This window comes from Rhinolophus hipposideros (assembly GCF_964194185.1).
Source record: "Rhinolophus hipposideros genome assembly, chromosome: 6".
In the NCBI taxonomy this organism is placed as follows: domain Eukaryota; kingdom Metazoa; phylum Chordata; class Mammalia; order Chiroptera; family Rhinolophidae; genus Rhinolophus; species Rhinolophus hipposideros.
Genome location: NC_138052.1, coordinates 97,414,991 through 97,438,295, shown reverse-complemented (window position 1 = coordinate 97,438,295; position 23,305 = coordinate 97,414,991). Strand labels below are relative to the sequence as shown.

General features: G+C 47.6%; 1 protein-coding gene across 6 annotated transcripts in view; it reads right to left on the bottom strand.

Moving 5' to 3' along the window:
• Positions 1–23,305, bottom strand: part of AGAP1 (ArfGAP with GTPase domain, ankyrin repeat and PH domain 1) — a 521,440-nt gene that overhangs the window by 174,778 nt on the left and 323,357 nt on the right. For all 6 annotated transcript variants that reach the window (XM_081051870.1, XM_081051871.1, XM_081051872.1 and 3 more), the window contains 2 exons: positions 22,733–22,837; positions 2,718–2,886 (listed from right to left, as the gene is read on the bottom strand). In XM_081051870.1, the coding sequence (XP_080907996.1) occupies positions 2,718–2,886; positions 22,733–22,837 (274 nt within the window). The remainder of the gene's footprint in view (positions 1–2,717; positions 2,887–22,732; positions 22,838–23,305) is intronic.

Genomic DNA, 23,305 nt, shown 5'->3' with positions numbered 1-23,305 from the left:
CTAAACAACTATGACGTAAGAAATAGGTAGGATCAATAAACATGTCATATGTTCACCCTCACAATAATTGAAGAAATCCAAATAAACAAAGTACGAGGTATTTTCATTGCTTGTCAGATTAGCACAGAGTCTAAAAATGCTACTTAAAGCAATGCTAGCAAGTGTGTGTGGGTGAAACAGGCACTCACTTTATGGATGGAAGGGTACGGTATATAAAACCTCTCTAGAAATTCATTTGGAAATGTGGATCGAAAGTCTTATAAACGTTTATGCCCACTGACGGACTCACTTCACGTATGGACTTGTAAGACAATAATTAGTGTCATGTACAAAGATTCCGTCACATGCACGTATCAGGTCTATGCGAGTGGAAAAGGTACTAGAAGGGAAGGCATGAAACACTGATCTAACTCAGTAACATTGATGTAGGAAAACAAATAAAAAAGAAAAGAAAGCATAAAAAGAAACAAACGCTTCCAGGTAATACAGAACTCTGAAACAGCTGTGGTATCTGCTCCAGCGAATGTCACACCCTTACTTCCGCACCTCTACCTGTGACCCAAAGAGGGAAACTGGCCGGGCTCCCTGTGTGGGGATTGTCTTGGCGTGGGGTTGAAAGGCTGTGTTGTGATAAACTGAGGGTGTGTGTGACCATGGAAAAGGAATTTCAACTGTGTTCCAAACTCTCCCATATGCCCAACAGCAAGTCTTTAAGAAAATGAAAATGGCATTGAAAAACAAGCCTTCAGCGCACACAAACTCACTCCCTTAGCAGAGGCCCATGGCATAACCCATTCCATGGAATAATTATACAGTTTACATAGCATTTTGGATTTTCGATTTGTTATCAAACATTATATTTTCCTTAGCATGACAAGTGGCAATTGAGCACTAAAGATCACAAGTCTCAAAATGAGGCTCAAACTCCCAATCTTACGTGTCCAACACTTCAAAACATTGGAGCTCGTCCCTCAGCCTGGGTGCCTGGCGAACGCCCATCCTTTCTTCACACCCAGCTCAGCCTGGGGCAGAGCTGACCCTGCACGTAGCCTTACTATGAGCTGTTGTCCCCATCAGAGGGTGAGACTCTTGAGGCCAGGGATTCTGTCTTATTCTCCTATGTCCCCAGGGCCCACAACTGTGCCCAGCATACCTCAGAAATTCCATGAATGTTGGCTGACTTGAATAAATAAATAGCTACATGTGACATGATGGGTTAGAAGGGGAAGTGGACAATTAGCTGGTTATAAAGTGACGGCCTCATATATAAATTGTGGAGGCCAGTATCCACAGCACATACAATTCCTGGCACAGAGTAAGTGCTCAGTAAACATATTTTGAATATATGAATACACAGTAAATAAAGACATCAGCTTTGTCCTCACTATGAGCACACTTGTTTCTTGGGCACTTCTTGTCCCAGAGTCAGCACACCATCCCGAAAAGGATGCTTTGTGTACCTCAGATGCCTTGGATATGTCAGCAGGTCATAAGAGACCAGGCAAAATAACCTCACCACCTTTCTGGAAGGAACTGATGTCTCCGTTAGCAGAAAGCCTGGTTTTATTTTGATTAGTAACACAGCTGATGTTTGTCTTGTCCTTTACGAGCTCTCCAGCACTTTCACACGTGTTACCCCACCTGCCATCTCTGACACAGGCAGGCCAGTCACCTGCCCAATGCTCCTTGGCATCAGGCTGCCGGACCCCAGTGTTTTGCTCCTTTTTAAGACCCCACTTTCTCCACCCAATGTCATTTATGCCACAGAACCGTGGGGTCAGCAGCTTCCCTTTTCAAGAGCACTTAACATTTCAAAAAGGGGAAAAAAGCAGCATCTTTAAGAAGCAGAGACGTATGCTAGAAACCACTGTGAACAGAAATTCATTACGGAAAGATTGGATGTCGGTCGGAGAGAACAGACTTTTTGCTGGAGAAACACATGAAGAGACTGTACATGATGGAGGAGCCTGAGTGTGTCACGGGGAGGGCTCAAGTAGTTCTCCACACCTGTTCTCTGGTGAGTAACCATGGAAGCTTAAAGCCAAAGCAGCAGCATTTGCAAAGACTCTTCACCAAATATGAACACGTCATCTTGAATTGCACACAAAGGCCAGGAATTTCTATGCACATCTCTTTTTGGGGAAAAAAATAAAACACCAAAAAACCCCCCAAAAAACCCACTAACTTTCTCTGATGCGGAATTAAAAAGCAAATTCTCCCTCAAAAGAGAATAAAGAAAACAAATGCTGTGTTAAAGAACGATTTAACAGTTACAATACAAAGCGGACAGAATATAAATTTCACATAGGCCCAGTGGTTATCTTGCTCCACATGGCTTTTCCACTTTTATACCCTTGTTCACTACCAATCAGTTCATACGAATCCTTGTCACCTTAACAGTTAATTCAGGTGCTTTCAGACGGCCCTAAGATCCTCAACCACATGTAAAACTCTACTTGAACTGCCCAGGCCTGGGAAAACCCAGTGGTTTGGTTTGTGCAGCTGTGACTCAAAGTTCCACCGTTTGCTTATTGGCAGGCACGGCACCTGCAGGTATAGAGGAAAAGGACCTTCCACAGAAGAGATGAGGCTTCTAAACCTTCACCTACACCGTAACGGTTCGAGTCTCCATGGAACCCCCAAAAAGCTCAACTGCGCCCTCCAGCCAGCACCGCCCACGGCCGCTGTCGTACCTGAGGTGTTCGCCGTAAGCTTACCTGAATTTGGTGAGATGTGTAAACTGCTCATGTCCTTGGACAGGCCGTTGGCTTTGGGGCTGGAGATGGGCGCGCAGGCCGAGGTGGCTCGCGGGGGCCTCTTGCCCGGGACTTTCACAGTGGTTCTCAGGAGATCAATCTCTTTACCGTGAACATTCTGCATGTAATCCTGTTCAAAATGTTAAACATCCAAGAGACATTAAAAATAAGACCTTTTCCAATCTAGGACAAGACGTTCTAGCACACATTACGTGTTGTAATCCTATGTCCTTTCCATGGTGGCAAGCGCCTCAAAAATAATGGGGTCTGGATCTGTCTATTACAGTACTGGTGGCACCAACATTATACTGCAGTCAGAGCTCTGCCTCTGAGTCTTGAACTAACCCAGGCCCTGGAAATACGAGGAGACACAGGAGAGGCTTCCATCAAAGGGCATTAGAAACCAGCTGGAGAAAACAAGTACAGACACGAAATCATAGTTGTTGTAACTGATGCTTATTACCTGGCACATCGGACACTGGGGCTCTTTCTGTACGTTTTTGCTATAATTCCATGGAGCAGGAATTATTCTGCAATAACCTTTCTTTCTCAAATGGCAACACGATGACACATCTAGAGAAGACTGAGGCTGTCTGGAGGGAAGTCAGGTGAAAACTCAAGCCTTTTATTCAGACCAGAAAGATGGGTGAGGGATTGGTGGTATGGTGTTCAAAAACCATGGAGTCACGGCTGGCTATATAATAGCTGGGTGTTAAAACAGTAAGGACATTGCTTGGCACTCAAGTATTCTTTCCTCAAGGGGTTCACTGTACTCAAAGTATCTTGCTTTCTCTATGCTTTGGAGGCGAATGAGTAGCAATTATCAGAGAGCCACAGGGAGACAGTGACTTCTTTGTGCAGTCACTCAACAACTACCAAACAGCTTAGTGTGGGGTAAAACGTTACCTAAAGGAGGGTGGGTGGGCGGGGCAAGAGAAGGCAACTCAGAGCCAGGGTGAGGGGCCTGCTGACAAATTAGGAGTTATCGTCCCCTCCATGCATTTTTGTAATGATCCCCTTGTCCCCACAGATACGTTATTAAGTTGAAATTGTATGTTACACAAGGATATAGTCTAAATCACTCGTGTGTAAATAACATTTCAAGTGTTCTAAGACTAAGCGGGAATGGAATAAACAGGTCCATTCTTACAGAATCTTTGTGAATTCCTTTTAGAATATAAAGGGAAAAACCAATTAATTCATATTTAGTATAAGCAATTAAGTTCATGTCAATGTAATTTTAGAAGAACTGCCGAATCAACCGGTGTGTGGGCTGCAAGGGACCCAGGGAGGTTCGAAAAGTTGGCTGTTTGCTCATAACTGCCGACCAGCTAGCTAACTGATGCAGAGAGAGAACCCGATGAAGTTCTAGAAGCACAGTACAAAAGGTGGACACCCCAGCCTGAGGAATGAGGGAAGTCGGCCAAAGTGTGTGGAGGAAGCTTCAGGGGACCCAGAGAGCGGCATGGAAGCCAAGAGAAGGATCCCAGTGGCCTCCGGGAAATTGGCCGTCGGGCTTTTACTTGTAGGACGACATTCTCATAGCTGAAGTAGCTGAGAAGCAGCCATTGGTTTATCAAGAGGCAGGAAGTTAGCTGAAAGCAGGAGTGACACAGAAAGGACCGAAAGTACAAGATTCCAACACGGAGGAAGGAACCCAGCGTGGTTCCTTGGACTGAGAGTGTGGAACAGCTGGCCTCTCTCTGCTGTCTGTGGGAGGGAGGGCCAGTCTTGATGTCCAGAGAGGAGACCTCACCCAGAAACCGACGTGATTAGAGGTGCTACAGCATGGGAGCCTACCCAGACTCAGGAGAGAGGGTGGAAGAATTCTCAACAGGAGGAGGAAGGGCAGGCAGAGAAACTACACGGTGGGGCCACGGTGGGGAGACTTCTGCTGGGGAGGACAGAATCCTACAAGGTTCACCAAGCACTATCCCCGAGGAAAGACGCTTCAGGGTTGCTGGTGACTTCCTAAGGACAGGCCTCAGATGGCCAATCTTAGGGCAGAACAGAAGCTCAGAAAGCCAGCGCCAGGCCCGGAGGAACAGATGGAGACAGGATGGAAACCAGCCACACGATGGACAAATTCAGCCGTGCTCTTCAGAGGGAGGGGCGAGGCTGCGCCCTCCACAGCAGATGGCAGCTTTAGACGCTGGTAGCAGAGGCCGGACCCACCGTGAGCCAGAGCAGTGAGATTTCCCTCTCCCAGGGGCGGCTGGAAGGGAGTTGCCCTGACGTCCACCAGGCAGGCTGGCTGGGCTCAGCCCTGGCCATGATGGAGGAGAGTTGCGACTTTCGGGGAGGGAAGGGCTGGATACAATTCGGGATAGACTAAAGACTCCACATGGACGTCAAGATGCTTGGAAAACTCCGCCAAGTATAACCGACTGAAAAACCAGCTGTGGTTTTGAAAGGATGTGGACCAAAGATGTAAAGAAAGTTATTATCAGACTGCAGGACAAGGCAGACCGGCAGACTCAGTGTGCTGAGCATGGGGTATGAGCAGCACAGCAAAGATGAAACGGGATGTTGGTTAGTGTAGAGCTAAGGGTCAAGGTTATTTAATGAAATGATCCTTCCTGAGCATCTTTCATTTACTTCCAGTGACATACATTGAAAAGATGCAAATCCCAGTTCCAAACCAAAGTGAAGGCTTGTAAATAATGAACTCCTTCTTGCATACTCCTTTAAAAATATCAACTTGCCATAACTTTCTTCTTTAATGCCAATTCTTAACAAATTAAAATACAATAACAGGAGTGTAATTGAGCATTTATTGCTTATGGGCTCTAAAATGAGGCTAATCAGATAGTGACTAAGCCTCAGCGTGTGCTCTTTTAATAGGCACGTTTTAACATACAATAACCAGGACATTTTATTTAAAATTATGATGGAAATCTACCAAGTGTCTGCGCTTAGGGTTTGAACGCACCAAGGGATCCCATTTACCCCTGGCCCAGCATGGGCCAAGCAACGATCTGTTCTCTTGCCTGAGTTATTTAGGCGCTGAAGTTTCACCACACCTAGTCCTAAAAAGATCAGAATATAAATTTGGCAACTTTTAAATTTCAAGCCACTACAATTTTTTTAAAACGTCACAAAGTGCATGTCCCGATCCCTAAAAGCCCGTCCGGGTGGCACTCCAGGAATAGGTGGGCCAATGACGCCAAGTCTGGGGCTTCCAGCTTCTCCTAAGAGAAAGGATGCTGAGTTTCCCGTTGCTGAAAGAACTCATCCTTTCCCTGCCTCGCCTCGCCAGCCCGGTACGGGAGGAATTAAAGCTACAAGCACGAAGCAACATGGCCTCCTCAGAAGTGGGATGATGCAGCCGGATGGGTCTGAGACGGGACCTCCCTGGGTAAAATAAAGGCAGCAAACTTGATTTTGATATGCAAATGTCACAGATACTACCCATGTCGGTTCCTTGCAGAAAACGCTGATCTAAGATAAAAGGGGAAGAAACCCTTTAACAAGGCATGAGGGTAATTCAAAGCCAAGTACTTTTAAACAGCACTTAACAAGTCCCTGGGGCCCACTCAAGAGCCAGGCCCCCCCAGAGGTGCCATCCCCTGCCCCTCACCAGCTTGAAAAAGTAGTAATTGCAAACCGATTTGCATTTTCCTTCTCAAGTTGTCCATGCTCGGTGTGCGGATTATTTTTTACAAGCCGGCGCCAGAGCAAAGGGACCCGTCCCGCACGGCACGCGTGGATAGACTTGCACCCGCCGCATGTCCCCCTGCCACCCTGCTCCTCCACCTTTGCCGTCCCTTGTTTTTTATATTTTGCTCCTAATTATGTTGCATCTATTGCCGTACACTTAATTAGCTGCATTAATGTGATTTCTTTTCACATAGTCAAGCAATTAAGAGCTATGATTGAGTTTCATTCAATTAGCCTCAACAAACATGCTAATTGATGTCCCAGATGCAAATGAGGTGCAATGAGAGAAACCTGCTAGCAATTGAGAGGCGTCAGAGACCCACAGCTTTCAGTTTGCTGACAGCAGCATAGCGTACATGGCTCCCACCTTCTGTGGGGCTGCCTTCTGAGAGCGCCGTGGAGTCATTAGTGCCTCGGTTACCCGATCCCCCGATACGGAGAACTAATTGATTGGCTGCTATACAATGGCCGAGAATCTCAGTACGGTCACGAGGACCGGGGAGATCATTAACCGGGTAACACTCTGCTCCAGCAAGGAGAGTGGCACAGTCTCCTCACAGCACCACAGGAGGCTACTTCCAAAAAACCACAGGGATTCTCTCCAAAACTACCAAGGGAAACACGTGTATGTCTCGTCTTGGCGATCCCAGAACCCTCCATGTGCGTGATGGCCGATCGAGGTCTCAGTGAATGGTGAGTTCATCTTAGTCAGCTCTGGGGCATTCGGCACTTCACGTTAAGCTCAAAATACAGCAATCCATCAACAGTCCCGAAAAATACTCTGACTGTATTGATTCTCAGTGCCTCCCATCTGGACGGTACCTTTGGCTGTCTGGTGAAAGATGGTTTGTTTGATGTGTTCAGAGGTACCAAAAGCAGTTAACAAGCTTTTAAAACTAAACTAAAATGCGTAAATGGTATGACTGGCACCTCAAAGTTAAAAACACTTTGAAAGTCTACTCTCTTCAGGTATAGATGAGGCAATCAAAACCACCCCAATTTCACACATACTTTAAAAAAGTATTCAGACTCTTCATTTCCAGTTAAATGATGGAAAAATTGAAATTTTTGTTCCAATTTGGTTTTCCCAAAAAGTTCTGGTTTCTACCTGTACATAAACGTTGAGAAATTTAGTACTTTACATTAATATGTAATATTTTGTCTAAGATAACTGTTAGGACATGCTGATATTTGCTTTGGTCTTTGTGCCATGGTCAATCTAATTGGGTTTTTTCTCTTTGCATGATCTAGCTTAGCTCCAACAGTGGTCCTTCACCCTATGGGGGGAGGGGGCGCAGGAGAACAAGGTCAATACTGTTTTCAAAACTATTTCCGAGACACTGTCTGCCTTTTTCACTGTGTTGAAATTTGCCTGCGTGGTGCAACGGTGATGGTGGCTGAAACTGCTGGCTCCTTAGCAGGAATCAAGGCAGTGGCAGGAAAATGAACTAGTCGAGTCATTATTTTATTCATTGCCATGCTCTCTAAATATAAACAAGAACAGTTTCACTTAAGAGTGGTCTTAATAACGCTCCCAACGCACCCCAGTTTTTAAAAACTGTCAACCCTTGAGTAAATGTCTCTTTAATGTTCTGGGTGGTGACCTAAAAGCATACAGACTGCACTCCTGCTGTGTCCTGAAGGCTGAGGTTATCTTGTGGGAAAGCACTCCCGCAATTGTTTGAGTTACAAGCTGAACTAGCCACTTTTTACTGGGACATTTTTACTTGAAAGAATGACTCTGTCAGACACAAATTATAGTCTTGAGTATTATGTAGATACTTTCTGGGAAATGAACGAAGTGAACGCTGCAAAGAAACAGCTGACAGTACTTATGCATGATACAATTTGAGCTTTCCAGTAACAGTGAGAATTTTGAAAACTTCTATTTTTCACCATAAGCTTGATGCCTGCCAAATACTTAAGACTTTTCTGGCAAGACTGGTGGTGATGTAAGTGTGATTTGGGGATATTACATAATGAAGTATCGGCATCTGGAAATCTGTGTGCCTTGGTGAAACACCACCTTTGAAATGAGTGATGCATGGAGGAAACATCACTCAAAGTTCCAGACAGACGGATGGAGTCTAAAGGAGCAGAGAAGGAAAATGTAGTCGTGTCGTTTCAAATCCCACATCGTGTCCCTGAGCTTTAAGAACGTGTCCCAGGTTGAGTTTTGATGTGTATCCAAGAAGAACATCCACAATTGTCTGAAATGGCTATTCAGTGACTCCTGTTTCCAAAAACATATGTGTATAAGGTGAGAGTTTCTTCACCAAAACAACATAGTGCAACAGATCGAAGACAGAAACAGCCATGACACTGCAGCGCTCTTTTATGAAACCAGGTATCAAAGAGCTTGGAAAACAATGTAAAATGATGCTATTCTCACGCTTTTCTTTTGGAGAATATAGTTTTCATAAAAATCTTACTCATGAGATAATATTATGTAACTGATGGCTTATTATTATTTTAAATGAATTATATGAATATTTCAAAATTTTCTGTTTTAATTACTAACACGATAAATATCCATAGATATAATGCACAGAAACAAAAGCTCTTTCAGGCCTCCTCAATTTTTCAGAAAGTAAAGGGTCCAGAGGCCAGCAGGTTTCAGAACCACCGTTATAGCTCCACGTTCACGAAACAGCCAAGGGCTCTGTGCACAGGATTTCATGCACACAGCCGGGGTGCTCAAGAGCTGGACCTACACGAAGAAATCAGAAATGGTCTTCAGATTTGTCTGTCTTGTCCTGGAGGAAAGGAATGACTCATTATCCCTATTTTCACTGCACTTCACGAACTGTCCGTGGTTCAAAGAGGAAACAGTAATTTGCATGAGTTTTATTTTTATAAACCATTACTTCTGGACTCAAAAAGCAGTATATAAGAGAAACACGGTTCAATGCGCTGCCATTCCCGAACTCCACTTAACACTGTTTTCAAGGAAAACTAATCTATAAAGACATAGGTAACACCATCCATTCAAAGAGACCAAGCAAACGTTCTATTAGTGCAACATTTCAGAATAACAAGCCGGAGCCTCATGCACAATCACGGGCAGAGGAAAGTGATACCCTGAAATTACTATGAAAAATCTTCTGGGCATGTCCTCCCGGATCACATATCTCTAAGAAGACAATTTCTCCTTCTCTCCAAGGGTTGTCGTCACAATAACAAGGTAGGAGGCAGCTTCAAAGTGAACCACTGTATGAGAAAGCATTTTGTTTCCCCAAACTGCCAACAGAATTCCAGGGTTTCACTTTCGGAGCTGCCTTTGTAAAGACCACTTGACTAAGGCTTGCAAAGGCATGTCAGTGTGACATGGGACCACTACAGGAAGAAGGAAGGTACATGGCAGACTGATGTCTCCCGGGGACAGGCTAAAGTACCAGTTAGGTCCTGACCCTTTACTTAACAAATGCCTTATCGGGCCTGGTAGAGAAAAGTGTTGTGGGGGATCCGGGGCAGCAGGCTTCACAGACAGTGGAGACAAAGCTCGGACCCCCCCACGAGGACCAAGCTCTCTAGCCCACGCGCTCCAGCAGCCAGCACCCAACACTGTGGGTTACAGCGCGACAATAGCCGGGGGACAGGTTAGTATAAATCAAAACGGCAGAGAATTCCAAACTGAGTTATGAACACCTTAGGCTTCCCGACTGTATCTGTCTGGATTGACCTAGTGTCCTGAACTTCCCAAAGCAAGATTTTTCTTGTGTTCGGTTGAGTATTACCCAGTTGTAACCCACGTGTGTTCAAACCTAGCCTGTACGAAATGCATGTGTCGGATATGAAAATGGCTTCCTGTTGTTTCTCAGCCACTGTAGGTCTCTTCCCAAGGCAGGTATGAGTGCACGTCACAATAAGGAACTGCAGGGAGCCAGCACCATTCCTTGACTCTGTGACTGTTTTCATAATCAGACATGGCTTCAAACCCCTGGACCAGGAGTTAGACCCTTCACATTTCCAGTTATGTAGGAATCGTCACCGTAAGGATATCGGGTCTATCCTGGAAGTTCTTTAAAACTTGAGACTTGGTGGGATGAATTTGCTAGAAGATGCAGTACTTAACAGACACAGGTTTTTAAAGCAGAAGAGCACACACCTCTGTCCTCAGGGCATTAATTATCTCGAGGCCTTTCCTTCTGCTGTGTCACCCAACCTGGGACAGCAAAAGCCCCACTTCAGTCTTTGCCAGTCACAAGATTTAAGTCCTTCTCCTGATTTTTAAACCTTCATTAGGCCTGTTCAGAAGTCTCATTGTTTATTTTTCCCTCTATGTTGCTTTAATAGGCATTTTTCTATTTCCCTAATGCTACTGCCCGCCAAGGAGGTTTACAGGAATATAATCAGATTCATTACAAATGAATAGCAGTCAATTCTCTGAGTAATAGAATTTTCTGGTTTCATACACTAAGTAAGTCTGCAGAAGACACAGCTTCCTCCTTGCCAGAGCATGGCCGCAGGGTCACAGCGCCTAGGCTCCAACCTCGATCCGTCAGGAGCAGGGCTCTCGGGGCACGCCACCTCACCATTCTGGGTCCCCATTTCCACACCCCTGAAAATGGGGATCATAACAGTTCCTGCCTCACGGGAAGGTGGTGACGATGAACTGAGATAATGTATGAAGTGCTGGAAAGAATGCCAAACCCTCGACAAATGTTAACTCTTATGACTTTCGTCCAATAAAAACACTGAAATAGCTGCCCTCTGATTTTATGTGGGCATTTCCTGAGATAAAGGTGCTGTTCCCACTTGAAGTAGCAATTCGGACACGATAAGCCATTAGAGGTGCCCTGCAAAGCGATTTTTCACTTTGCAGCATAAGGAAAAAAATTGTCCTCTGCAAACGCGTGACATTTTCCACTTTTTCTTCCTTTTCTCCCCCTCCTCCTTTTTCTTTCTTTCTTTGGTGGGGGAGGCATGTGGATGGTAGTCAGACATTTTTATTGCAAAATGCCGTCTGGAAAAGATGCAAAACAAAATTGCTGAAATGCAAGGGAGAAAAATAAGGGGGAAAACAAAAGGCCCCCTTCCCCTTGCTTATTGAGTCCAAAGGCATAACATGCTGCGCCCGGCAGCAAATGGGAAGCCACACTAATTTTAAAGCCATAAAACGCTATCAAGTGCCCTGCGGGGCAGGACTACACTGAAGCTCCCGGCACCTAAATAAGACATGGTTCATTTACTTCGCAGCTTAGCCTAATGTAATCATCAGCGGATTTTTAGCCTAGAGTTGTAACAGGCAAGTAGCCGCTTGGGGAGGCGGCACTCCCAGCCATCGAGGGGGCTGCGGCGAGATTGCTGTTGATTAGAAAATTTTTCAGTTTTGACAAGCACTTAATGAACATAAATCGCACCTTGATTGGTTTCCGTTTGGGGCCACAGGCACACCTGAGAAGCAGGCCTCTCCACCTCCACCTCTCCCTTCCTTGCAAGGCCTTAGCAACAAGCCAGCAATCAGGTTACGAGCCATGGAGGAAAATATTTATAAAATACCATAATGAAATGCAATTTCTTAGGAGACGTGGAGGACTGTTTCCTCACTACGTCCCACGTCCATCCTCCGCTCCCACTGAGTTCTCGGTTGCGACTCACTGTCGGTGAAGAAAATGGATGGTTTTGATTTATTTACCTTATTATGGCTGGCTAAGAATTGCCAGCCATAATTAGTAACACGAAAAAGACCAGAAAAAGGAGAAACAAAATGACACAGACTGGATGAAACGGCCTCTGTGTGTGGATAAGACAACGTCCAGTGGGCTCTACTAGAAAGAAGCACAACGACTCAGATCTACAAGATACATGGTTAAATCTGTGTACTCACAAAAACATACATATACACGTATACTTTGTTTTTGTTTTGTTTTTAATTTAGAAAATCAAGAGGGAAGAAGAATTTGTCAATGTAGAAAAAATAGATTCAGTAAGATCGAGGGTATTTGGTGGTTTAGTTATTGAAATATGAAGTCTTTATTTTGTCTGCTCTCATCCTACTGTGTCATCAGGATAAGCTGTACCATAGTGACCACACACATTGGCCCTTTCGTCCGTACATCCTAAACACTTTCCAAACCCTGAGGGTTAGCTATCTAAAATAACCAAGGAATTCCTCAGGCAGAAATAAGACTTTGATAAAGAATCTAACTTTTTGGTACGTGCAATAATAGTCTGAGGTTTTCAGTAGTCCTTTTTTTCTAAGAAAGTTATAGATGTTCCCTGAAAAGGTTTCTACCACCATGGCAGACCCATTCCATGAGTTTGAAAGCATTGATATGTGGGAGAAACAATTTCTCATAGTATCTGAAACTGGTTGGATCAACACCAAAAACATTTCCCAGGTACCCCCTGCCACACCCGGCACTTGGCAAACACAGGAGCCCCTGTGAGTAGGGTTGGGTGGGTATTTTCATGCCGTATGGGTCACAGGCCATCATCCAGGTTATTAAACCTTCATAATCCACTACATTCACGGCCGGGCCAGCAACTTTCCCAACAGTTTCCTTCAACCAGGGCCCTGCTTCAGGGTGGATGTCCTTCCTCCGTAGTTCTCCCAGGTCGTAGTTCTTACACTAAAACCTCACACTCCAAAGACATATCTGCACACCCACGTCGACATAGCACCGTTCACAATAGCCAAAGGAGGAAACAACCCAAATGTGCATCCACAGATGAATGGGTAACACAACACGGTCTATACATACAACGGGATATTATTCAGCCCAAACAACAACAAAAAAGAAAACCCTGTAATAGGCTACAACGTGCATGAAAATTGAGGGCACTGTGCTATGTGAAATAAGCCAGTCACAGAAAAACAAACACTGCATGTGCATGATTCCACTCATACGAGGTCCTCAAGAGTCATCACAAATCAGAGAGAGACAGCAGAACGGTGGGTGCAGAGGCCGAGGGAGGGGGAGTGGGCAGTGAGTGTTTCATGGTAGGGAGTTTCAGTTTTGCAAGATGAGAAACTTCTGGAGAGTGATTGAACAACAATGTGAATAGACTTAACACTCGTGTACACTTAAAAATGGGTAAGATGGTAAATTTCATGTTCACGTCTACTTAGCACAATTAAAAAACAAACTAAAACTAAAACAAAGATAAACTCCAAAACTCAAGCTCCTCTCCTACTTGGAGATCTTTTCTTCATATAATGAGAATTACAAGGTGAAAAAGAAGAATGAAAGGCAGAACACTGTTTCCTGTACAGGGATGGGTTTTGGAAAACCCGATGGGCCAGCGGCTGGTTGCACCAGCAGACATGCAGGTCTGCGAGTTCAGGACATGCTGGGCTTGGGTAGCCATTGGGTCCGTGTGACTCCCAAGGTCTTCCTGGAGGAATCCCCGGGAGGAGGGAAGGTGGACACCACGATGACAGTGGAAGGAGGAGCCACACAGTAACGGCCTTGAAGGGGCGTGGTGATGTTCACAGTCCACCACCAAAACCGAGTGCCAGCGCTTCACAGGGCCACCTCCAGGCCACCAAGGTGGGGAGGGGCCACGCCAGGAGGGAACCCACCACAGGTTCCCAGTCCAGGGCTCTTTCCACCTGCACACGACAAAGAATCGACCTAGAGGAGTGGATGAAACACCTTGGAAAGCAAGGAAGGAAGGAATTTCAGATGGCTGGAGGTGACGGCATGGCGATCCCACACACACCTTGATTTCCTTCTCTGCAGGACACAAGGGAACACGCAGTCAAGCCCGGAGCTCCATGTGTACACGTGTGGGCCTACGTGCCCACGTGACTACACAGGTGTGCACATTCACATCAACTGGCGTCGTAAGCGGCCTCAAAGCCTTTCTTGGAAAGAGGCAGAGGTTTAAGGGGCCTTGAAGCAGACAAACCGACACAAGGTCGTGCCACACGCGGGCTGGAAGGGCCAGGTCTGCCCATGACACGGACCCGTTTGGGTAACTGACAGTGGTTGTTTCGGGAAAGCAGAGACGCTCGTAGACCCGAGGACTCGACCTGCTGCCCCAAACTCAACAAAGCTCAGACACCGAGCGTTTATCCCCTTTGTCCCAGTAATAGTAGACAAACTTGGGGTTTTTCTGCCTTTCCCAGAGCTGACTCCCGCCAGTTTAGAAAGTCTCGCAGAAACACGAGCCGTGGCTTCACAGTTTACAAACTCATTCCCACTGGCCTGAAAGAGGCAGGCAGACAGAATAGAAAGGTTTGCTTGTTGCCAGAGAGCTCAAGACCTTTGCTCTTGGCTAGCTATGTATTTTCCTAATACACAGATTTTAAAGGATTTTCTCTTTTTAAATTCCAGCTGTGTTTTCAGATTTTGTGGCATTTGTACAATGTCACGTGTGTGTCCCTCCCCTCCCTGATGTAAGCTAAGCTACACTTAGATAGGTCAACTTGTGCGACGTGATTAGTTTTCTTGCTCCCAATCTCACCAAAATTTTTAAAGCAGAGCCGGGATCGTCACTGGTGAGGTTCCAAGCCAGGGCAGTCCGGGAGCAAAGACACTGCGGGGCCCACGTGACTCGATTCTGTGCGACCCACAAGTCCTCACCTGTGTGTCATGTGCACACTAGCCCTGGGCAAACAGCAGGAACAGGCACAGTGCTTGCCCTCGATTAGGCTACTCTGGAAGGGGCAGTACAGAGACACGGAACCTGCCAGAACAGCTGGGAGCACTCTCACGGAAGAACACAAAGGCCTACCTGGACAGCAGCCTGGAAATTCTAGAAGCCAGACTGGAAAGGAACATACAGACCAGAACACAGCTTCCAGCACTGAGGTTTATCAAGGGAAACAAGGTCATCACAAAATGAATTGTGCTTACTGCAGGCGGTCACACACGTGACACATCTGACATCATTCTCGGGAGGGAAAGAAGGTCTGTCTTCTCACGGTTATCGTCATTCTGGGACCCCAAAGGTTCTACACCTGGACATCTGGACTGTGAACTTGTCTGTCTCGTTGTCTAGACTCAAGCTAGTCTGACTTCTGCCATGTTTTGGGGAACCATCGAAGAGTTTCTCCGCTTTAACTCAGTGTTCACCACTTCGAGAAACGTGAGGTCGACCTTAGCAGGTGTGTGAACCTGGTCCAAGGGACTGACTCGTCACAGACGCTTAGTGACGCCTCACTCTGCAGGTAAAACGTCCTCATTTTATGTGACGGTTGTGTGTACTCTGAATGACCATCACCAGCGGTGGGTGTAGGCAAGGGCTGTTGTTCTCACAACATACCGTAAGTACCTCTCCCTTTTTTCCTTGAATTTTCTCCTTTGAGAAGAATACCTACTTAGGAAATCATTCTTTCTGTTGTTTTTGCACCACCAATGAAGTGGATTTTGTTCGATTTTGAAACGAGAAACTTCCTGAAATCAGCCTCCCGATGACAACATAGGCCCAGCTTGACTCTGCTGATGTGGAAACGAAACACAGGTCAACCACCTGCAGAATCAAAGGCTTCGTGTGGCCGCAATGGGCCTATCTCGGGAGGACTGTCCGGTAAGAAGGAAAGTCAGGGAGAAAGGACAGCATCATGGCTGTTTCCAACTCAGACCACACACACAGAACGGGAAAGAAATCCCAGAGGAGGTTTCCAAAAGTGTGAGCTCTTCAAGCCCAGGTCAGCCCGGGGCGGGGGGGGGGGGGCCTTGCCAGCCCCCACTGTCCTCACAGGAAGCCCAGGAGAGCCTTCATGGCCAGGGCGCCCTGAGGTCCTTGGCTTGGCTCGACCGTGCGGCCACGAGCCAATCCTTCCAGGTCCTCTCAGGAATCCCACCGCACACCCTTTGTCAGCAGGAATTTCAGCCGTGCCCTCGATGGCGCTGTCTCGACAAGGAAGATGAATGGGTGACGCTGAACGGTGAAGCCCCGCGGTCCCAGTGCTTTCTCATTAGCCCCTCCATTTTTCTATCACGGTGCTCCCTGAGGCTGATATTGAAGTCCACAGAACAGGCCGCCCTTCGCCCAGCCCGACTGCTCCAGCAAAGCGTCACAAAACCATGAGATACTCAGACGTATCTCCCCCAAGGAAGTCAAGCGGTCAGGGCTTCTGAAAGGTCTTGCACATGGATGACTTTTAGAGCAACAAAAACACAGACCACGGAGCAGCTTCAGAAGTCTTGCTCTTCACTGTTTTAGTCTTACTGACATGTTTTGGGTTGTCTTAGCAAAATGTCAGTTGAAGTTGAAGGAGCAGTTAAGCTAATCAGGCCCAGAGGGAGGGTGACCAATTTGCCCCTGGTTGCCTGGGACACAGCGCTGGCAGCCCTGCGTCCTGGGAACCCACTTGTTCCTGGGCACACAGGGCTGTTGGTCACTTGAAGCATCTCCAGAACAAAAGCAGCTTCATTGTTTTGGTTGCACTTTCCATCGGTCCTAAAGTGGGTTATAGGTTTTATTTCATTGACTACCAGCATTTTGAGAGAGAAAGATGAATCGTGAACTGGGTGTTTCTGCGCCCCGTCTTTGCCTTCCCATGTAACTGATCCCAGCCAGCAGCTCCCATCTCAGGATGGGCCTTTCCTTAGAAATCCAAACAGACTCCTTTAGCCTCAGTTTGTTAAGAGTTTTTGGTGAGAATTTCAGTCACAGACTCTTAAGCCTGAAGCGACCTTAGAAGACAGTATCATCTCCCTTCCCAGCCGGTAAAAGGATTCTTGCCCCAGATTTACAGACACCATCCAGCCAGTTCTCAGTGCCGCCCTTAAAATGCGGCACGTCGAAGGAAGGGGGCCCGACTACGCAGAAGGGCATGGAAGTAAGATCGGAGGTTTCCGGGCTGCCCCAGATTCTGAGGAGGTGGGCGTCCCAGGGCCATGCTATACTAGCCGCTGAGGGCTGGCTGCAGGTCCTTGGAGCGCTCCCCACTCGTCTGTCACCCTGCCCCTGCCGCCAGGCCCCGTGGCTCTTGTGGGCACCACTGATCTTTAGGACACGGGGCTGAGATCCACTGTCATGTCTTCCTCTCGCGCTACAATGCAGGAGGTGCAGGGCCCCCGTGGGGCCAAGGCAGCCACTGCAGAGGCACCTAAACCTCGGGGAAGCGCTGAAGCCGGCAGGACGAGTGGCCGTGGGGAAGGTGGGGTGACGGCTTCGCCGAGCACAGAGGAGTCTGGCAGTATTGCTAATATCAACTTTTAGGGAACTTTCTCAGTCGGGGTTGGATCAATGCTTTGCCCATTTTCCCTCCAATTTCCAGAAAAACTACCTCTTCCTAGGATCTCAGCACGCAAAGGCAATTCTGTTGTGCTTAGAGACAGAGGCTCTCTCCTCGGCAAGAGAACCCTTGGAGGTTTTCTGCAACAGGAAACATGCCTGGGGCCAAAAGGTCCCCTCAACAACTTCTCTCTTTGGGGCGGGGGAGGTACAGGGAAAACGTGTGCCAAACGAATGACAGAGGCCAGACTGCAGCTCAGAGGGACCCAGGGCTGTGGTCTCCTGAATAATCCATGCATGAGCCGAGTCTGTGGCTGGGGTAGGGGAGGGGGAATGATGCCACAGGACTGGGCTGACCTTGAGGGCCTGGGAAAGAGATGCAACTCAGGGAAAAGATGTGAACAAGGAAAGGGAAATCTGAAGCAACGGTGACCAGTGGGAAGTGACAACGTGGAGCCACCACCCAGCTGAGGTCCCTTGCTCGTACTCTTGTGCATGGAGGAGCCTGCCTGAGTTCAGAGGCCGGGCGGTCCACGGATGCCAGCACTGGGGCACTTCCTGGCGCTGACCCATTCCAGGCACACGGGGAGCCTGCCAGCCGCATGCCAAGCCCACCGGTGCTGCAAAGCCCAATGTCCCCACCTCATGGCTGGCAGCCTGTTTCTGAAGTTACGGGGCTTCCACGGCACAGGGCACAGTGGCCCACACCCCGACTGTTTTGCTAAGAGGACGGGGTTCTTTTCTGCCACACCCGTATCTGCACAACATCTGCTTGGGATCGAGACGTGGTTCATGTCCCCAGGATGACCTTTAACATCAACCCTCCCGAGGACATCTGTGGAATAAGGAAAGCAATCTGTTCCCTAAGGAATGGAACTGATCTCCTCTCGGAGATCGTTTCTTTAAGGGCATCCAATCAAGGTACTGAAAAACACTTCCCAGGGTTCTCAGCAAGATTCGGGAACGGTGCCCTGAGCGAGCTAGAGCTGCAGCCCCCTGCTCATCGAGCACCTTTTCCAATCGCTTCGGCACTGCCAGGAGCGATGCAGCGAGGCTGGGGCGGGCACGGCTCTGTCCTCCGGCAGCAAACACTGTCCGGCTGAGGCATTTGGGCCGCTGCCTGCCTGTCTGTCCACAAGCACTGGCTGGGATGCTCACCGGGCACCTGAATTCGGCCAACGAACGCAGGGCCGCCTAGAGCAGCCCCGGGCGGGAGAGCAGCCTTACAGACCAGGTCTCTGATACAGGTGACAGGAACACCCTGATGGCGGCCCCCAATCCTGAGCACTCTGGCCTTCCCGTGAAGGGACCATAACGAAGGGATGACATTAAGGGAAGCCACGCCAGCCCTTGTATTTCCATCGAAACTCGATTCCACCATTTACTCTTGCTCCGCCCTTCGATGTGTGTGAGACCCGGCCCAGCTCCCTGGGTTTACCGTGATCGACCTGTCGAAGGTGGCTAGTGATAGTCAGCGTCCGGCTGGGGGGCGAGTGAGCAGCACACGTGTGCACAGGGACAGCACATGTCTGTGCCCGCACCACAGGGCCCCGGGCAGCTCGTACACGCTGGGGCTGAAGGGGCGGCCGCAGGGCCCCGCCGAAGGTCTGCTCGAGTCGTCTGTGTTTGGTGCACCCTCAGGCCTGCTGCTCTCAAGCCCCCAGCGCTCGTCCCATTATAAAAGTATTACCTCATTAGAACCCACCCTCAAAAAGCAAGCCAGTTTCGCTTTTGGTAAATAAATCACTTAATCACCGAAAATTAGTGATCCCGCACCACCACTCCACCACTGACGGACACTGGCTGTCTGCAGAAAGCTGGAACTAGAAAGCTCTTGCTGTTCAGCCATGCCGGTTTCCGTGGCCCCTTCTCTGGGGAGTTGTGAGCTACGGGCTGCACTAGTTCACATCAGGCACACCCCTGCGGGGCCAGTGACAGGGAGGTGACCAACAGGGATGGAACCCAAAGCCACCAACCTGGGCAGATGTCCCCAGTATTTAATCACTTATCCAGCATCACACATGGCCAACAAACGCACTTAGTGGTCTTTCTGCCACACTGTGTCTCAGGGATGACCTGGAAAGTGGCTGTTACAGGGCCGTCGGGGTTGGAGCGCATTGGGTTCTGTCACCTTTTGAAATTTTCCAGGCTAAACCAACCGGGCCATTCTTCATGGTACAGAACTCTGGCCCTTGAATTTGCAACCATCTGCATACTCCCAAATTTCTTATCAAGGAGAGTCTGGACTCTGCCCACGCCTCCTCCCAGTCTGAACCGGACTGCCAGCCTAATTCAGCTCCCCAACCGCTCAGATAGAACCTCTGCTCTATTCTGCCAGACAATCTACCGGGAACTCACTGTCCCTCCAAACTTTCACCCAAAGCTCGGATGTGAAAATAAAGTGGGAGAAGGATCACAGTAAAGGTCATGCCATCGCTCCATGGCCTAGAATTGCCCCCCATTCCTGGGTTCAGCCACTCCCTGACGGAGGGAACTACGTACCTGCGTGAGCAATTTCAGTTCCCAGGCGATGAACACTCACTGAACAGCACTTTCAAATGACACTGGCTCCTGCCGGCCACATAATTATGTAACAAAGTCCCACTGTGCTCCTTTTCTGTATTCCAATAATATCCATGCACACACATTTAAAAAAGAAACAAAAGGATGGAACTGACAAACACGGAGGGGCATCACACGATGGAGCCTGTGTGGGAGAATTTCTGAAGACCCGACTGTGATTATATAATCAGAGGTGGGGATGAAGAGTGAGCAGGCATGAGCCCTCCTGCGGGAATGTTCGGCTGCATAGTGTTGTGGCCGTCTCCTCCCTTGGCAAGAAGCAGCAAAGCCCCTGTGACCGGACCTGGGCTTAGCAGGGTAGTGTCAGGTGCCCTGAGCTGCATTGTCAAGCAGAGCTCACTTTTACTGCTCAGCAGTCCCAGTAAGAAGAGTATCCTGATTACACTTTCCTCTCTAAATAACACAAAGCAACTGGGTCAATAATTAGATCTTTGCTGTCTGACGGGGTCATAGGACGAACTCAGCCAGTGAGACCCGGCAGGACTCTGGGGCTCTGCTGGGCAGGGGCTGGGGGTGCAGGGCGCTGCGTGGCCCAGGAGACCTGGGTGGGGCAGGACTGGCGTTCCGTCCTGAACGTGGAGGTCACCTGGAGAAGCAACCTGACTATCCCGCAAATAACCCAAACGCAAGCAAGCACACAGGAATTTCCTGAGCACAGTAAAGCACTGATATCTCAGAAGTCTCCTTCCTGGGGAGGCGTGGGCGATAGTCCCGCCAACATGAGGAACAGGTCAGCGGCGCCTCATAAAACCTGGCTTTCCACATGGCTCTGAAGGCGGGGCCACTGCTGTAAGACAAGGGGGTGAAGGGCAATTCTCCCCAGCAAGCACAACATCGTTACCCCTCATGTTGGAATGTACGTAAATTTACTCTTTTGAAGTAAATGTTCCCGAGGGTGCAGTGAGGACCAGCCCTCGGTATACTGCCAGCGGAGAGAAGCCGAGACACTCTTTCCGGGGCTTCACCAACACACATCAGAAGCCCTAACAGCATGAATACTGTCCAACTCAGAAAGCCGATCGCTAGGAACTTGTCAGGGGAAATGGACAAGGGCACAGAAATGCAAACAGAGGATGCTGATTAGAGTCACTTGTGAAAATAATTCAAAGTAAATATATTTGCCAAATATCCCTTTTGGAGATGGTGTGAAATCAACTCGGGCATGTCTACATGATGAGTATTACATAACCATTAAAAATGGTGGCATAGATGGCGGCTAAATGGCTCAGCTGGTTAGAGCACAAGCTCTGAGCAACAAGGTTGCTGGTTCGATTCCCACAGGGGCCAGTGAGCTGCGCCCTCCACAACTAGATTGAAGACAACGAGCTGCCGCTGAGCCCCTGGAGGGGCAGCCGGATGGCGCAGGTGGTTAGAGCACCAGCTCTCAACAACAAGGTTGGTTCAATTCCCGCATGGGATGGTGGGCTGTGCCCCCTGCAACTTAGACTGAAAACGGCAACTGGACCTGGAGCTGAGCTGCAACCTCCACAACTAGACGGAAGGACAACAACCTTGAGCTGATGATGGGCCCTGGAGAAACACACTGTTCTCCAACATTCCCCAATAAAATCTTAAAAAAAAAAAGGTGCGTAGAACCGTATTTATTGGCTGACACGGGACGGTGCACAGATCTGTCATTAGCTAGGAAAGCGGATCAGAGGCAGAATACACAGGCCGACTGACCGTGTGCTTGTGGAAGGACACAGCACACAACGGCTGGGAGCAAACACCCCAAATACTGGCAGTCATGTTCTCCAGAAGGTATTTTGGGAGTGATTTTCATTCTCTTCAATACGCCTATTTCTAACGTTTTGTCAATAACTGTGCAATTTTAAAAGTATTTGAAATTTGAAATACAAAGCTTAACACAGTGATACAACAGCTGACACCATGTAGTCTAATCTATACATTTATCTACATTAGGACAGATTCAACGAGATTGAAAGATCTGAATCTATCACTAACACCCCATTTTCGGAGTTTATCGAGGCTTTCTGAAATAATGCACCAAGGGTAGAATGTCTGCATTCCCCTCCCAAAATAAAATGAATTCTGCTTTTCACCTGTCTTACATAAATTACTAATGTAACAAATTTTATGGACGCACAGAGAAAACTTCTCTTGCTTTAAGAACTGGTGTGTGTTGTTATTTGACAATAAAAACCGAGTCACGAATGATATGTTTTAACCTCTTGCTTTTGTTCTCAGCTGCTCAGAGCGAATCCTGGGTGCTAATGCATTTGGGTCCCCTTTTATAGATTATCAGATAGATGGCTCTCTTTCCTCATTTCTCTGTTACTACTTGCTTCTGTCTTTTTACACTCATTGAAAATTTTACTTCCTCTGTGCATTTCATTGTGATTCTTTATAGAATTAATTAGAGAGCAACAGACAGACCTGGAGGGGAAGACCCAGGGTCTAATGAAGTGTGAGGGGCATAGCATTTATCTCATGATGGAGCAGGAGACCCAATCCGACCCTAACTTCTGAGAGGAGAGGCCTGACAGCTCCAGCACCCACCCCGTATCCCCACCCCCCATGCACAGTGATTACATGAGGTCTGCGCCTGCTAACAGCTCCCAGGGGACAACACTCACATGTAAGCTGGGATGATAGGTCAGCACGCCATTGTCACAAAGGGTGACATACTTCTTCTTCCACTCTTTGTTCAATGATTTGCCACTTCGCTTCAGCAGCATGCCCTATAGGAAACAGGAGCCAAATATAAATTAACAGATACAAATTAGAAAGTCTTGTGTAAATTTTTCTTAAAGTAGGCACATTGCTAAGTTTTAAATTTTTAAACTATCATTTTAGTCTTGCAATCTTAAATGGAAGTCATACCTATTTGCAGCTTGGTAATTTGGTTTTCTCTTCCTTTTTCTATACAACACATACATTCAACCAATTTCCTTTTGTGTGGATGTGTGTAGAACTTAACTTTGTGATACTAACGAGTGCTGAAAGACGTGCCATCAGTTCAACAAACGTAACACAACTTTCCTTATGCTGAGCTGGGAGCGCACACGCCAGCGCCTGTGGGCATAGTATGTTAGAAGAGGAAACCTAACTTTTCTTTTCTAAAAATAAGACATTAACTGTATTCTTACCTTCTGATATTTGCAAATAGGAACATTTTATTTCACAGTTTTTCATATCAGATTTTCAAT